The 16,838-nt window shown below is 31.8% G+C and overlaps 2 protein-coding genes across 2 annotated transcripts; both read left to right on the forward strand.

Annotated features, from left to right (window-relative positions):
- Positions 1-203: 203 nt before the first annotated feature.
- LOC137834959 (peroxidase 7-like) lies at positions 204-2,480 on the forward strand. The gene is made up of 2 exons (XM_068643229.1): positions 204-519; positions 1,626-2,480. Exons 1-2 carry the CDS (start codon positions 256-258, stop codon positions 2,373-2,375), a joined length of 1,014 nt encoding a protein of 337 aa, XP_068499330.1. The 5' UTR covers positions 204-255; the 3' UTR covers positions 2,376-2,480.
- An 8,212-nt stretch (positions 2,481-10,692) lies between these two features.
- LOC137836225 (metacaspase-6-like) lies at positions 10,693-13,509 on the forward strand. The gene is made up of 2 exons (XM_068645067.1): positions 10,693-11,059; positions 12,540-13,509. The coding sequence occupies exons 1-2, from the start codon at positions 10,714-10,716 to the stop codon at positions 13,334-13,336; spliced, it is 1,143 nt and encodes a 380-aa protein (XP_068501168.1). The 5' UTR covers positions 10,693-10,713; the 3' UTR covers positions 13,337-13,509.
- Positions 13,510-16,838: the final 3,329 nt, after the last annotated feature.

The raw sequence follows: 16,838 nt of genomic DNA on the forward strand, positions 1-16,838 counted from the left end.
ACTGAAGCCAGGTTGTCACACAACCTCAATGTCTTCTTAGTTCTGCACCAAGTAAAGCACCTGCTAGCTAAAGACAACAAGCAACACCACCAAAGGCCATATCAACCAACACGTTGCCACATCAACCTTAAAACCAAGAAAGTGCCAACCACGTTTTCATCATCAACCCCTTCCTTAAATACTTGCACCACTCTCTCACATTAATGCATCCAACATACATAACCAACCCAATCTGGCATTGCAAACTTATGAAACATGAGGCTCCACTACCTCACACTTTTCCTTCTCTTGGTCCCTTTCAAGTTGAGCACCATTTATGGTATCTCTCCTCAAGCAACTGTACCCAATAAATCATCCAAGTCCTTACCCCCAGAGGCCTTTCTCTCCATTGATCACTATCACACAACATGTCCTCATGCTGAAGGCATCATCTCACAGAAGGTTGCTGCTTGGGTTAAGAAGGACCCCACTTTGGCCCCTGCCATCATACGCCTTCACTTCCATGACTGTGCCGTTAGAGTAATTCATCACATAACCCAACATCTCTTTAAATTTGCCCTCTTGTGTTTCCAATGTTAAATTTTTCTTTCTTGAAATAGGGTACACTTCAACTGGCCAAGTGCATCTTTGTTTATGCATCACTTTAACTCTATAGGTGCCATTTGATACATAGTAGAGAGGGTCCATTGAAAAAGAAAAGGTTTCTGTGTTTATTTGGTGGCAAATATTCATATTTAATTTGGATCATATTGACTTTGTAGTCAAACATCTTTAAAATAATGATAAAAAAAGCAGCAAATGATAATCCAACTTCTAAAATAATTGTAACAAGCAATTAGTACATTGCAATTTTCTCTTAAAATTTAGTTTAAAAGAAGATTGCAATACAGGTAACACGTTTAGAGTTTAAGTTTGATTGATGGAAACTTTAGAAAAAATTTATTTTTTTTCACTGCAAACCTGTTAAAAGTCTTTTTAAATGCTTTTTAGTTGGATTTTTAAATACTTTAAAGGAATTAAATATGGGATTCATTCATTAGTATTAAAAACAGTACACCATCTCTGCCATCTAATTAAATTCATTTATAACTCCCAATAAAGAATTAAGGAAGACATTTTTGTAAGATGTTGGTAATAACTGTGATGTGGGTTGGGACTAGAACTTACTTCTGGTTTGAAAACTGGAACACGTGAAGATCTTGGTCCCATCATTGTCTGAATGATGATAATCAAAGCTTACTTGAGACACATACAATAAATAACTGGACCATGATACTATGCTACCACTTGCACTTTTATTTCTCCACAGTCACTTTTTCCCTCCACATTTCTACACATTGCAGTCATTATTTCACTTCAGTAAAATAATTATTTTTATTATGCAGAATCAAATGAATTACATTAAGTGATATTAGTCACACATATAAAACATTATTAGTTATAGACATGTAAATAGGTGATAGCTTAAAAAACATTTAGTTTCAGATTGTAATAAAATCCTACTGTTTTGACTCACAGATTATGGTTTAATATTTTAATACTGTGATTAGAAGTGTTGATTTAAATTGAATGTGACATGATTTTGTTTGTTTGATGATGCGCATCAATTGATGAAATTGAATTAGGGATGTGATGGATCAGTTTTGCTGAACCATCTAGGGAGTGAGAGGAGTGCTTTGGAGAGCAAAACCCTTAGAGGTTTCCAATTGATTGATGATATCAAGGGTGAGTTGGAGAGGAAGTGTCCAAAAACAGTCTCTTGTGCTGATATTCTCACTGCTGCTGCAAGAGATGCCACTCTTTTGGTTGGAGGACCATTCTGGGAAGTCCCATTTGGCCGCAAAGATGGGAAGATTTCCTTAGCCACAGAAGCCAATATGGTTCCCCATGGCCATGAAAACATCACAGCTCTTATTGCATTCTTCAAAGAAAAAGGGTTGGACATTCTTGACTTGGTCACACTCTCAGGTTCACACACAATTGGGAGGAGCACTTGCTCTTCTGTTATGAACAGGATCTATAATTTTAATGGGACTCGAAAGCCTGACCCCTCACTCAATGTGTATTTCTTGAAATTGTTGAGGAAGAGGTGTAAAACGGAGTTAGATTTGGTGCACCTTGATGTTATAACCCCTAGGACTTTTGACACAACCTATTATTCAAACCTTAAGAGGAAGGTGGGGTTGTTGTCAACAGATCAGTCCCTCTTTTCTGATGCAAGGACAGCTCCTTTTGTTGAAGCATTTGCAACACAACCTTTCCTTTTCACCAGCCAGTTTTCAGTGTCAATGGTGAAACTAGGGAATGTTCAAGTTTTGACTAGACCTAATGAAGGTGAAATAAGGGTTAATTGTAATCATGTCAATACTGTATAACTGGTGTCCTACTTAATATGTGGTTTTGTTTCATTGTTCCAATTTTACATTTGGAATGTCAATAAATGACAATATAGCTAGAGGGTTCTACTGCCTTTGCCACAAGTACATGTCTCTGCTGCTATGTTGTATGAGAAATTACGTATTGATAAATTTATAATAAAATACAATTATAATTACTATTTTACAAGCTGTTGGTGAATTACTTAACTAAAAACACACCAATTAGATTATATTTAAATAGTTTAATGAACTTGGAAAACGTTGTCTAATTTCTAAAATGTTCATATGAATTTATCATTGTTATACCTTTTAAGACAAAAAAAAACAGTTTTTATATAAAGGCTTAATAATCTAATTTTTCTCAGTATTTTTAAGTTATATTTAATATTGTTTCATTATTAATTCGTTTCAACTTGTTTTTAAAATGTAACAATTTAGAATGTTTTGTCTAATTTATGTTAACATCATTCACAAAGTGAAGATGCGTGTTGTCGATTTGTCCCCAAAACAATGTCTTTACCTTTCAAATATTCTTTTATTAATTTGATAAAAGAGACTAAATTTATATGTTTTTTTTAAAAGTGGGAGTTAAGTGAAAATTTTAAAATAATAGAATAATATTGGAATCAACTTAAATTTAGAACTTACATTAGGTTATGGAACTTTTAAACATATATAAGAGAGTGTTTTGCCATCAACAACAGAGTCTCACACTAGTACAAAAATAAGAAAAGAGCGCTTCTTATTTAATGCGGTTCAGCGCTTAAACGCATTCGTAAAAAACGCGGTGACATTTTTGAAATTATTTTGATTTACAAATGCGGTTATTTAAATAATCACATTTGTAAATCAAGAGCTTCCATTTACAAATGTGGCTAAAAGTAATAGCCGCATTTGTAAATCGAAGCGCTTGATTTACAAATGCGGTTATTCAAATAGCCGCATTTGTAAATCAAAAAGCTTGATTTACAAATGCGATTTTTACGTTTAGCCGCATTTGTAAATGGTTTTTATCCTAAAAATTTTACGCGCTCAACAGTTTCATTCATTCTCTGTTTGTGCTCATATCTGTTCTTCGTTTTCTCTGGTTGCGAAGTTCTGCATTTTCGAAGGTACGTAAATGCATTGCCCCTAATTCTCTTGTTTCCATTGCCCCTAACAACTGCATTGAACTCCAATGGCTTTTGCTTTCTATATTGCTTTCGTTTTTAATGGGTTTCACTCTGCATTTTGAAGGTGTATTGTTCCATTGCTTCCGCCGCTCCGCCGCCGCTGCCGTGTTTCCTCTTCTCCCCTTCCACTCTTCACCAACAACGTGCCCCTAAAACCCCAACTCATTCAGAAGAATATACAAATGCGGCTATTTCAAATAAGCGCATTCGTAAATCGCATTTACAAATGCGGCTCTATAGCCGCATTTGTATTTATCTGATTTACAACTGCGTGCTGATCAAATGCGGCTCTATAGTCGCATTTATAAATGTAAAATAGCTGCATTTGATTAGCATTTCTGCGCTAGTGTCAATCTTCTTCTTGCGATAACTCTAGTGGTCGATCCTAAACTGAAACCTCTGCCATCAGTATCTTACCTTTGAAATTAGTGTCCATCTTATCAGTAATGTGTAATATTGATCTGTAATATTGATGAGTCAATTTGAGATTGATTAGATGACACTACAATACTTATTCTAAACAAGTTATCTATTTGGTTCCTATACTTTAAAATAATTATGAAAATGGTTCTTGTATATACATAACGTTAACCATTAGTTTATGTGATTTAAGGATCTTCCACTTTGGACCTACATATAAGGCAACTACAAACGAAACATATCTTATGTATATGTTCAAAATGAAAAATTGTTAGTCATGTAATCATTGATGTTCTCAATCAATAAAGAACATAATTGCAATTATCTAAATATACATAACCAAATAAATAAATTATTTAATCTAAAGAATAAAACATATTTTTGAAGAAACTTTAAAAAAAACGGTTAGTATTACAGTAAATGAAGATTAAATGAAGATGAATATTCCTTGCCTGATGTGATGCTTTAATGTAACGAACGTAATCGCACGTAGTCGCAATGGAGAAAAAAGGTTTTGATAAACTCTAATTGTAGAGAAAACTAAATATAAAATAAACTTTTATTCACTTGTATATTATAGAGTAAAATACATGGTGTATATATAAGAGAAAGATTAAGACCTAGCTGAAACAGAAAAGGAAGGTTTGGCCACACAAACAAAGCTCAATAATTTAAAATGGAAAATTAAATATGTTAACACCCCTCAAGCTGGGGAGTAGATATTTGTCAGGCCCAGCTTGGATTTGAGAGTAGAGAACTGTGCGGAAGCAAGGGGCTTGGTGAATATGTCAGCAACTTGCATTGCAGAAGTAATGGGCAGCAATTTGAGGAGACCAGAGTTAAGTTTTTCACGAACTAGGTGACAATCAATTTCGATGTGCTTGGTTCGTTCATGAAAAACTTGATTGGAAGCTATTTGAAGGGCAGATTTGTTGTCACAATATAGGTTTGCAGGCTAGGAGAGAGGAAGATGTAAATCCTGAAGGAGGTAAGACAACCATTGTAGCTCACATGTGGTGGTGGCAAATGCTCTATACTCGGCTTCAGAGGAGCTGCGGGAGATAGTTGGCTGCTTTTTTGATTTCCATGATATTAGGGAGTCGCCTAAGTAGATGGAATATCCAGTGACAGATTTGCGTGTGGTAGGGCATGTTGCCCAGTCAGAGTCACTAAAACCACAAAGGTGAAGTGAACTAGTGTGAGAAAAATATAGTCCTTCACCAGGGGTGCCCTTGAGGTAACGCAAAAGACGGGAGACAGCTTGCTGATGATGAGTTGTGGGTGCAGATATGAATAGGCTTAAATTGTGGACAGTGAAGGCGATGTCTGGTCGCGTGTTGGTTAAGTAAATGAGACGTCCAAGGAGTCTTTTGTATTGGGAAGTGGCATCAGCATCGAGAGGTGAGCCTTGGTCGGGAGAGAGACGGGAGGTGTGAGTCATAGGAGTGGCCACAGGTGCAAAGTCAAGCATGCCAGTTTCTTGAAGGAGATCAAAAGTATACTTGCGTTGACTTAAATGAAGACCAGTACTATTGCGAGCAATTTCCAATCCCAAAAAGTATGTGAGATTACCTAAATTTTTTATCTTGAAGTGATGGTGAAGGGATGCAGTAATTGTATTGATTTCCTCTGTGTCATCACCAGTTAAGACCAAGTCATCAACATAAACAAGAATAACAGTGAGTTTATCATTATTATATTTAAGAAAAAAAGAGTGGTCAGCAACAGAGATAGAGTAATTATTTGATAAAAGAAAAGTAGAAAGTTTTGCGTACCATTGACGACCAGCTTGACGAAGACCATACAAAGACCGTTGAAGCTTGCAGACATGCTGGGGAGAAGGAAGAGAGAGACCAGGTGGGGGGGTCATGTATACCTCTTCATGGAGATCACCGTGAAGAAAGGCATTATTGACATCAAGTTGTTTTAAAACCCAATTTTTGGTAGTGGCAACAACAAGGAGAAGGCGGACGGTAGTGAGTTTAGCAACAGGTGCAAAAGTGTCTAAGAAATCAAGTCCTTCAAGTTGGGTGAACCCTTTGGCAACAACTCTAGCTTTGTGGCGCTCAACAGTGCCATCAGAATGATATTTAATTTTATATACCCATTTACAACCAATAGTTTCTTTCCTGGAGGGAGAGGGGTAAGTTGCCAAGTATTGTTAGCAACAAGAGCTTGAAGCTCAGCTTGCATGGCAGATTGCCAAGAAGCATGTTTGGAGGCTTCGGTATAGGTGCGAGGTTCAGGATGAGAATTGATAGAGGAAATAATATTTCTAAAATTAGAAGATATGGAATTGTAAGACAAGTAATTATGAATAGGATATCTACTACTTACAGTGTTGGTTGCTGTGTGGAAATCGGCAAGATAGGCAGGTTGTCGGTGAGGACGAGTTGATCTTCTTGGAAATTGGGGTGAGGTGCTTCCTGGAGGTGCAGGAGGTGATGATGCTGGTGGAGGTGCAGTGTTGGATGCAGGAGCAGAGACATTATTTGCCGGAAGATCAGAGGATAATAAGGTTGGTGGAGGGGCAGTATTGGGTGCAGGAGTAGAGGCACACGGCTCGGCAGAAGGTGCAGGAGTAGAGGCACACGGCTCGGCAGGAGGTGCAGTATCAGAAAAAAAATCAAGAGCAGAATTATATGCATTAGAAATAGGGAGAGATAAAGTGTTGGGAGTCATTTGTGTCGATCTCACTAAAGTCGATATCAATATACATATCAATATATACAAAAATACGCTTTTTTCATTTACAACAAAATGGTTCAAATCCGAAATAGAAAAAGAAAAGGTTTGACAGAAACGGTCCGTAAAAATATTTATACAGTACACCCCATTCCCTGGGATTGTAGTTCAATTGGTCCTAGGCAAGCCACTATCCAATTTATATGGAAAATGGGTTTCATGAAAGATTACATGTCTTGATATCTCTACGCGATGAAACTTTAAATATAAGACAATATAACCTTTTGTATTTTGCGGGAAACCAAGAAAAATACATTTGATAGATCTATCATCTAATTTCTTCCTATGTGCAGTAATGGTACTAGCATAGCATAGGCAACCAAACACTTTTAAAAAAGAAATGTCATACGGTTTTCCAAACAATTGTTCATGAGGAGTGATGTTATTAAGTAATGGAGTAGGAATAGAATTTATCAAGAAAACAACATGATTTACAGCAAATTCCCAAAAGATAGGAGGAAGATTTGCTTGAAAAAGTAAGGCTCTGGTTACATTTAGTATGTGTTGATGTTTACGTTCCACAATGCCATTTTGTTGTGGTGTTTCAACACAAGATGTTTGATGTATAATTCCCTTTGAAGCATAAAAACTTGACATAGCAAACTCAACACCATTGTCAGTACGAATCGTTTTGATATTAATTTGAAAATGATTTTGAACAAAAAGAGTGAAGTTAATGATGTGCGGACGCACTTCAGATTTATTATGCAACAAAATAACCCAAGTATAGCGCGAGTAATCATCAACAATAGTTAAGAAATAACGAAAACGTTGCATAGAAGTTATGGAACAGGGTCCCCAAATATCAAAGTGTACAAGATCAAAAATAGCAGAGGTAGCAGTAGTACTTAAAGTGAAAGGAAGTTTCTTCTGTTTTGCACGACTACAAGTGTCACATACATGATGAGTATCAATAGTAATAAAAGGGTATTGTTTGCGTAAGACATGTAATCTTTCATGTGAAGGGTGCCCCAGTCTATAGTGCCACAATGTTTTGTCCGTGATATTACAATTAATAAGAGGAGCAAAATTATGTGGTTTAGAGCAATTAGAAGCAGGCAAGGTAGTGACAGGGTACAAGCCACCAGTGGCTTCAACTGTACCAATCCTCTCTTGGGTGAGATTGTCTTGTATAATGCAGTGAGTTAAAGTGAAAGTTAAAGTGCATTTAAGTTGGTGTGTGAGTTTAGAAACAGATATTAAGTTTAATTGAAAATGAGGCACATATAACACATCAGACAAATAAAACTTGGCCGAAAAATGTACTAAACCAGAATATGTGGCATAAACAGTTTGACCATTTGGGAGACTAATTAAGACAGGTTTGATTTTAGTCCAAGTAGTAAAAGCGCTCAGATTGTGGCAAACATGATCAGTGGCACCAGAATCAACAAGCCAAGATTCTTTTATAGCAGATAATGAAGAGAAAAACTTACCCGTTGAAGATTGCTCGGTATTGGTGATTTTATCCGTCGAGAAGGTTCCGACTTGATTAATTTGAGCGTGAGGGGCAGGATCCTCAAGGTTTTGCTGACGCAAAATGTTGGTCAGGAATTGACACTGCTGTGGTGTAAGTTGAATCCCCTTTACATCCTGTTCTTTAGAAAAAGACTCAAAAGAAGGGTTAGTAGTAAACATATTGTTGGCTTGGGATGTCCTATTGATGGATTTGTAGCCAGGAGGAAACCCATGTTTTTTATAACAGGTGTCGACAGTGTGGCCAAGACGGTTACAAAAAGTGCAAATTTTTCTAGTAGAAGAAAACTTTGAGGTTTTAACATCACCAGAAGGAAAACCCACCTTTCGAAAACAAACAGCTTCAGTATGACCGTACTTACCACAAAAATTGCATGTAGTAGTGCGACTACTGTTAAGACTATGAAGATTAGGGGCAGGAACAACAATGGATAATTGTCTCTCTTGTTGAACAACCAAGGAAATTTTTTTGGATATGGCAGGAATGGGATCCATGAGCAAAACATGAGAACAAATATTTTTATACTGATCATTTAATCCTCTTAAAAATTGCATAGCACGATCCTCACACTTTCTTTGATTTATAATAGAAATGACAGAACAAGAACATTTTACTGGGCATGTGCACACAGGATTAGGTCTAAAATTCTCTAATTCGTCCCAAATAATACGCAATTTTGTAAAATACTCTGTGACAGACATATCCCCTGGTTTAAAGAAATAGCCTCAAATTGCAAATCAGAAATGCGAGATAAATCCCCTTGTGAATATCTAACTTTTAAATCATTCCAGATGTCAAAGGCTATGTCCATCCAAACAATGCTTTGCCTAATAGGGATTGAAACAGAGTGTACTAACCTAGAGACAACCATGTTGTTACAGCGTGTCTAAGACGAGAAAGTGGGATCATCCCTTTGTGGGCATGGATGTGAGCCAAGTATGAATTCCACTTTGTTCTTGGCACTAAGAGCAGTGATGAAGGACCGACTCCACGAATGGTAGTTTGTTGAATCAAGAACAGGTGACACCAACGAGGTTGCGGGATTCTCGCTTGGGTGTAAGTATAGAAAATTGTTCATCGGCTGTTCCAAAAGGGTCATCGGTGTAGGGTTTCCATTTGAAGAGGAAGTCGGTGTAGGGTTTCCATTTGAAGAGGAAGCCGGTGTGGGGATTTCATCAGCCATCGCCTACAAGGTTTTAAAGAAAGAAAAAAAACAAAAAAAAACAATAACCAAGAACAGCAAAGAGGGAACTAAAAATCAGAGAGAAGCGCAGCAGAGCTCTTCTGAAGAGCTCTGATACCATATTACAGTAAATGAAGATTAAATGAAGATGAATATTCCTTGCCTGATGTTTTAATGTAATGAACGTAATCGCACGTAGTCGCAATGGAGAAAAAAGGTTTTGATAAACCCCAATTATAGAGAAAACTAAATATAAAATAAACTTTTATTCACTTGTATATTATAGAGTAAAATACATGGTGTATATATAAGAGAAAGATTAAGACCTAGCTGAAACAGAAAAGGAAGGTTGGGCCAAACAAACAAAGCCCAATAATTTAAAATGGAAAATTAAATATGTTAACAGTTAGGAAACAATAAGTTTTGACTTTTCTATAACACTTTTACAAATAACAGGATTAACTTATTTGGTAATATGAAAATATAAAAATTATACTTCTTCTATTTTCCCCCAACACCCCAAAAATTATACAGATAACAATAGAGATTAACTTAATATAGTAATATGAAGATATATAGTATTCATTAAAAACATTAAACAAATACATACGCCATTGAAGGAAAAAATAAAAAATAAAAAAAAACCATTATAACAATCCCTTTTATAGTAAAATATTAAAGAAATAATTAATTGAAGTATTATCCTAAAATAGAAAAACAAAATGAACTTGCAATTGAAAGAATCATTCTCGCAAGACACATAATAATTTATTATTGTTGATCTCACATCGACTAGAAATAAGTCACTTCAGAATATTGGAACAATTCTCACCTTATATGTCAGTTTTATAAAAATGTGTTAAATTGTTCCTAATACGATATCAAAGCATATCTTAACTATGTTTGTTAGATTTATAATATTAGTCACTATCAAACCACTTATAAATATCTAGTTCCACACATGAGATGTTCATATTTCAGTATAAAAGGAGTATATTGAAGATCTCAAATTAATTAAATATAAAGAGAACATTTCTTATAAGTTAGTTTTGTAAGACAAAATAAACTGAACATTCCTTACAAGTTAGTTTTGTAAGATGAGATAAGCTTAAACTTTGTTCTTAATATTTACCATATATAAACTATTCAACTACCAAAACCAAATAAATTAGATTATTTTCTAATTATACGTCCATATAGTTAATGAATTAATTAATTAACTAGTGCAAATCTAATACATTATCTTTGGTTGATGATGTTATAAGAAACATTACAACATGAAACAGAACCACCAGTTCATTTTCCCTCTCCTCCAAAGCAAATAGTTTGAAGTTTGTGATGGGTAAGAAAGCAGTGCTAATAGGATGCAATTACCCAGGAACAAAGGCTGAATTGAGAGGGTGCATCAATGATGTGTGGAGTATGAAGAAGTGCCTCATCAACATATATGGTTTCTCAGAAAAGGACATTGTTGTTCTCATTGACACTCATCATTCCTACACCCAACCCACCGGCAAGAACATCAGATTCGCTCTGTCCAAGCTTGTCCGGTCGGCCAAGTCTGGCGACGTCCTCTTCGTCCACTACAGCGGCCACGGCACCCGTCTTCCGGCGGAGTCCGACGACCAAGACAACACTGGCTACGATGAATGCATTGTTCCCACAGATATGAATCTCATCGCTGGTAGGGTAACTCTTCAACATTTCCTTAGTATATTATATTTCGCATGTGTTTTGATTGACAAATTGTTATATGGTTGAAGATTATTATGTGTTTATGGCTTGATTAATTTTAACAGACAAGTAATTTTTTTTCATGAAAGTTTGGTAGAAAAATTACTATTGTGTAATTTCATAATACTATTACGTGTTTATAATTTTGGTTACTTTTTATATGATATATAGTTGAGTTTTGTTTTATCTAGGAAATGGTTAATAAAATTCAATAATATAGTGTAAAAGTTATCTCAAATTGTAGATATATCATGATCCGAAATAATACATTGATTTTGAATTTATTTAGTATTTTTAATAAATTTATTTTTAAAATAAGGTTTATTTATAGTGAAAATTACTGTATTCATTGATGGAAACCTTAAAATATAAATTTAAATATACTTTTTCTTACATTCTGAATTTAACTATTTTTACAAAAAGTATGTTGTTATTATTATGTTATGTTTCGATATAAATCTTTTGCGTAGAGGTAAGGTCCCAAGTGTGGGAGATGAGGACAAAAACAATTTTAAAATTTTTGTTAAATTTTAATAATATCATTTAATAACGTGTTTTTTTATTATCTACTTATTCCGAAAGTAAGTTATTTAACCTATTTTTAATCTTAAATTTTCATTTTATTATAAATTAATTGTTCGGACTAATCAGATAATAAATATATTAATATTTTTTTAATAGGAAATCATTAATATCTATGGAAGAATATGCCTCAATATAAATATAAATATCCAATTCTCACCTCTGTCATCTCTCTTCTTTATTATATATATATATATATATATATGTATATAATTATTCTAAGATAAATAAAAATGTTATTAATTTTTTTGTTGATGAAAAATCCATATTTTTAGAAAAAAATCTTATGTTATTTTGAAAAATATAGTTACACTACAATCATTTTAAAATTTAATTATAAAATATTATAATTAAACATATTTAGATGTACTTATTTATAATATTAAATTATAATTTATATTATTAATAATAATTAAACTTAAAAATTTAACATAATTTATTAAAATCATTAATGTATATAATATTTATTTATATTTGCATCAAATTTTTAATAACCTAAATTTTAATTGTTTTAATAATCTAAATTTCGATTCTTTAAAATATTATAGTTTCTTGAAATATATAATAAAATATATCATAACACTTAAATGTAACTGTCTTTAAATTTATTTTAGTTTTTGTTTCATATGTTCTAAGTAATATGATTATATTTAAATATTTATTTAAAATGTACTTTTAGTCAAAGTATAGATTTATTTAGCACTTCTCTATAAGATCAAAATTACAATAGAAATATGTATAAAAATTATAATAGAAATACATTTATTTTAGTAAATTATTGGTGGAAAGGTATTATTATTGAATGATTCTTTGGGAAGGCATGTTAACTTGTATTTTGTGTGCAACAGATGATGATTTCAGACTACTAGTAGACAAGGTCCCAAGGGGTTGTAATATCACAATCGTTTCAGATTGCTGCCACAGTGGTGGCCTTATTGAAGCAGCAAAGGAACAAATAGGAGACAGCACCAACCAAGAAGGCTACTTTTCAAATTCTCCATTTCACTTCGGAAACTTCCTTCATCGAAACATGCAAAAGGAAGAAGAAGAAGAAGAAACCACTGTGAAGAACCGATCTTTGCCTCTCTCAACTCTCACAGACATACTCCAGCAGAAGAGTGGTAAAGACATAGAAACTGGGAAACTAAGTTATACCCTCTTCCACATCTTTGGTGAAGATGCAAGCCCCAAACTGAAGAAGTTCTCAGATTTAGTCATGAACAAACTCCAACATGGAAAAAGTGGTGAGAGTGGAGGGCACAGAGTTGGGGGTGTGGGTGATCTTGCTCACAAATTCTTTGAACAGAAGCTACATTATGATGGTGATGAGGTAGAAAAACGTGGGGGAAACAGAAAAGGGGAACATGCTGCATCAATCAAGCGCAATGTTTTGGATTGTGGGATTCTGCTGAGTGGTTGCCAGAGTGACCAAACTTCTGCAGATGCATGTCCTGTTGGAAAGTCTGGGTCAGCTTACGGGGCCTTCAGCAATGTGATTAAGGGTATAATTGAAGAGAGTGAAGGGGCAGTGACAAACCGGGATCTTGTGCTGAAGGCTAGAATGATCCTTAAGAAGCAGGGTTTTTCTCAGAAACCTGGTCTGTATTGCAGTGACAACAATGTTAATGCTCCCTTTGTGTGTTGATGGATGATTAAGAATTTGTGGGGTTTGGTTTGGTAGTGTTAATTGGAGACCAAATATGTACTTTATCTAGTTTAATATTTTCGTTAGGCTTTTTAGGTACAACGTTTAGAGTTTAGTATCTTTGCTCGGGATGAGAGATGCTTTTTGTGGATTTTGACGGTTTTATTCTGTTATTCCTGTCCAAAATAATACACTTTAAAACTTGAATCAATTATTGGTAGTTTTATTGAATTCATGTTTATAATAATTAATAGCTCTTATAACGAATTCGTTAGTTTTCAGGTTGCCAGTACATTGGTCCAAAATTCGTAGTAGTTATGAAACTAAAACTAGAATTCTCACTTTCACTACGATTTCTTTCCTTATAAAAAAAGTAACTATAAAAAGAACTTTCATTGTATTTTTCAATATCACCAAAAATGCAACTATCAATACAGATTTGAGAATGAAAATAACTCTCAATATAAATATTATTGTTCCAACTAAATGGAGTATTATCCATGTAATGAACTGTACCGGGTGGGACTCGAAGCCAAGTCGCTTGAAAGACCAAAGAAACTTTAACCATTACATCTATCAAGTTTTGTTGTCATGTTATAATTATTGTTATACTTATTAGTATGATTATCAATATTAATATATTTAATAATATAAAAATTATTAATAATATTCATATATTTAATATCATTAATTTCATTAAAATTATTATTATTCAGATTAGACATCTCACGAAAATAACTGCTTCAGTTTTAGATATTCACAAACATACAAAAATGAGTTTTAGAGTAATGTTGAGGAGAGAATAATTGCATTTTTTAAGAGAACATTGACAACATTGATAAACCTAATTTCAAAGAGAATAATTGCATTTTTCTCATAATAAGCCTAAATACTAACATCTTATTCGTATCTTAACTCTGAGATATTTGAAGATATATCTTCTTTCAACATATGTGGATAACAATACATGATAACTGATTTAGTTATAACTAACTAAATTATAAGATTCAAACTTATTTTTTAATATTTTTAACCAGTTATAACTAAAAGCCTACAAATAGAGATTGATTCATTATCCTCTATATTTATGCATTTATACATAATAACAAACTTTGTACTTAATCATTTATATTTTATAATTATATTTATTTTTAGAAAGAGATAAAATTTAATAAATAGTACAAGTCTATATCATTTATAAAGTATGAAGAAAAAAGAAGAACACAGTCAAATAAAAATAGTGTTAAATTAAAAAAAAAAGATTAAAAAAATTGTTGACCGGTGAATTATGTACTTTTAATTATTTATTCTATAAGTTCATGAATTCTGATTATATGTTTTCTTTTTCACTTTCACACATTAGTTGTATAATTTCTTAAATTGTTAATGTACCGGCCGGTACTAGACGAGTCAGTCACTCGGTCTCCGTGACCGACCGATCGTGGAAAGATAAATATTGTAATTGTAGAGTGACACAATGAAAGTAAAATTGTTTCTTTAATAAAAGTTATGGATTCAAATTTAAAATAAATAAAAAATTAATATTTTTTTCACAATTACTAGTGATATAATAATAATGAAATTAATATTATATGATATTTTATATTAAGTATTCATTATTAATTTATAAAAATTCAATAAATTTTTTATTAATTATATTTTTATTAAAAGAAAAAAAATTATCGTATGGTATTTTACATTAATAAATAATTATTTATAAGATGTATATTTTTTATTTTTAATAAAAATTTAGTGACAACTTAAAAATAGTCACAAGTAATATACAAATAGTGACAACTTAAAATATAGTCACAAGTAATATGCAAATAGTGACAACTTAAAATATAGTCACAACTAATATACAAATAGTGACAACTTAAAATATAGTCACAACTAATATACAAATAGTAACAAATTTTATATATAACACTATTAATTGCATTATCACAAAATAAAAATAATATTGACTTATGAAAAAGAAGATCATACATTTAGGTATAAAATAAGATAAATTTAATAATTTTTTCGTAAGAATAAATTTATGACATAATATTTTTGATACAAAAATTGTGATAATTCTAGTGGTATAGTGTAAATAATGAATTTTTTTCATTAAAGGGTTTTGAGTTCAAATCTAAAGTAGAACAACTATTTTTTAACTTTTTGTGACAAATTAAAAAATAGTCATAATTTTTATATTTATCACAGTTAATTATATTATCATAAAATGAAAATAATGTTAGACATATTTTAACAGACAAATAATTAATAATTTATCATTGATAAAAATAATTATTAATTTATAAATATTTAATAAATTTATATTAATTATATTCTTATTATAAAAAAAATATTATATATTTTTTAGTAATTATTTATGATATGTTCTTAATAATTATTGTGACATTTTTTAATTTTGTCACTATTATGAATAACATTTGTGACAAATAAAATGAGTAGTCACAAATAATAGATAAATAGTGACAAATTTTATCTTTATCACTAATTTTAATATACTTATTGTGATATTTTTTTAGTTTTGTCACTATTATAAGCAATATTAGTGACAATAAAAAAAATAGTCACAAATAATATATAAATAGTGACAAATCTTATATTTATCACTAACCTTTTATCACTAAAACTAATTTTTCTTGTAGTGACATAGGCATTAGTTTAACCGAAACTCTGTCTATCCTATGGATATTCCTGAAGCTCCTTAACGAAAACTTGAAACCTTTTGTTCTTCTAAATCATTCAAAAATTGAAACATGTGTTCTTTATCATATTTTGCAACAATAAACATCTCCTTGGAAAATGTCTTGGCCCCTCATTCAAGTAATCATCGTTCCTTTTGTTCTTCATTACCACCTTCACTTGAATGATTCTCAACTATTTTAAACATCACTTTTAGTAGTGCGGATCCTTATTATGATGTAATGCTTTAATCTAAATTATTTACAATAAATCATCTCTTAAAAAAGAAAAATTGGAATTACATATAGTCAAAATCCGTATATAAACAGGTTTACATACGGATTTTTATCCGTAGGACTCGAAACCAAGTCCCAAAATGTTACAAGCAAACTGCAGCATCCAGGATTCGAACCCAAGTCTCTTCAGTGACCAGGGGAAGCATTGACCACTAGACCAAACAAGTTCTTTGGTCATATTATCATTTTTATTATACTTATACATATTAATATAATTTATACATATTAATATAATTAATAATAATAATAATAATAAATTATATTATTAATATTTATTAATATTATTCATATTATTAATATTTATTAATGTTATAATTAATATTATTATTAACATTATATTCATATTATTAATATTTATTAATATTATTATTAATTATTATTAATTATTATTAACATTATTATTAATATTATTATTAACATTATTATTAATATTATTATTAACATTATTATTAATATTATTATTAACATTATTATTAATATTATTATTAACATTATTATTAATATTATTA

This window comes from Phaseolus vulgaris, chromosome 5 (assembly GCF_000499845.2).
Source record: "Phaseolus vulgaris cultivar G19833 chromosome 5, P. vulgaris v2.0, whole genome shotgun sequence".
NCBI classification, from domain to species: Eukaryota; Viridiplantae; Streptophyta; class Magnoliopsida; order Fabales; family Fabaceae; genus Phaseolus; species Phaseolus vulgaris.

What these genes read in the sequence shown, in the direction of transcription:
- LOC137834959 (XM_068643229.1), top strand. Translation starts at nt 256, where the DNA reads ATGAGGCTCCACTACCTCACACTTTTCCTTCTCTTGGTCCCTTTCAAG. An exon ending in TCCATGACTGTGCCGTTAGA is followed by an intron (nt 520 to 1,625) that starts GTAATTCATCAC and finishes AAATTGAATTAG; the next exon opens with GGATGTGATGGATCAGTTTT.
- LOC137836225 (XM_068645067.1), top strand. Translation starts at nt 10,714, where the DNA reads ATGGGTAAGAAAGCAGTGCTAATAGGATGCAATTACCCAGGAACAAAG. An exon ending in AGATATGAATCTCATCGCTG is followed by an intron (nt 11,060 to 12,539) that starts GTAGGGTAACTC and finishes TGTGTGCAACAG; the next exon opens with ATGATGATTTCAGACTACTA.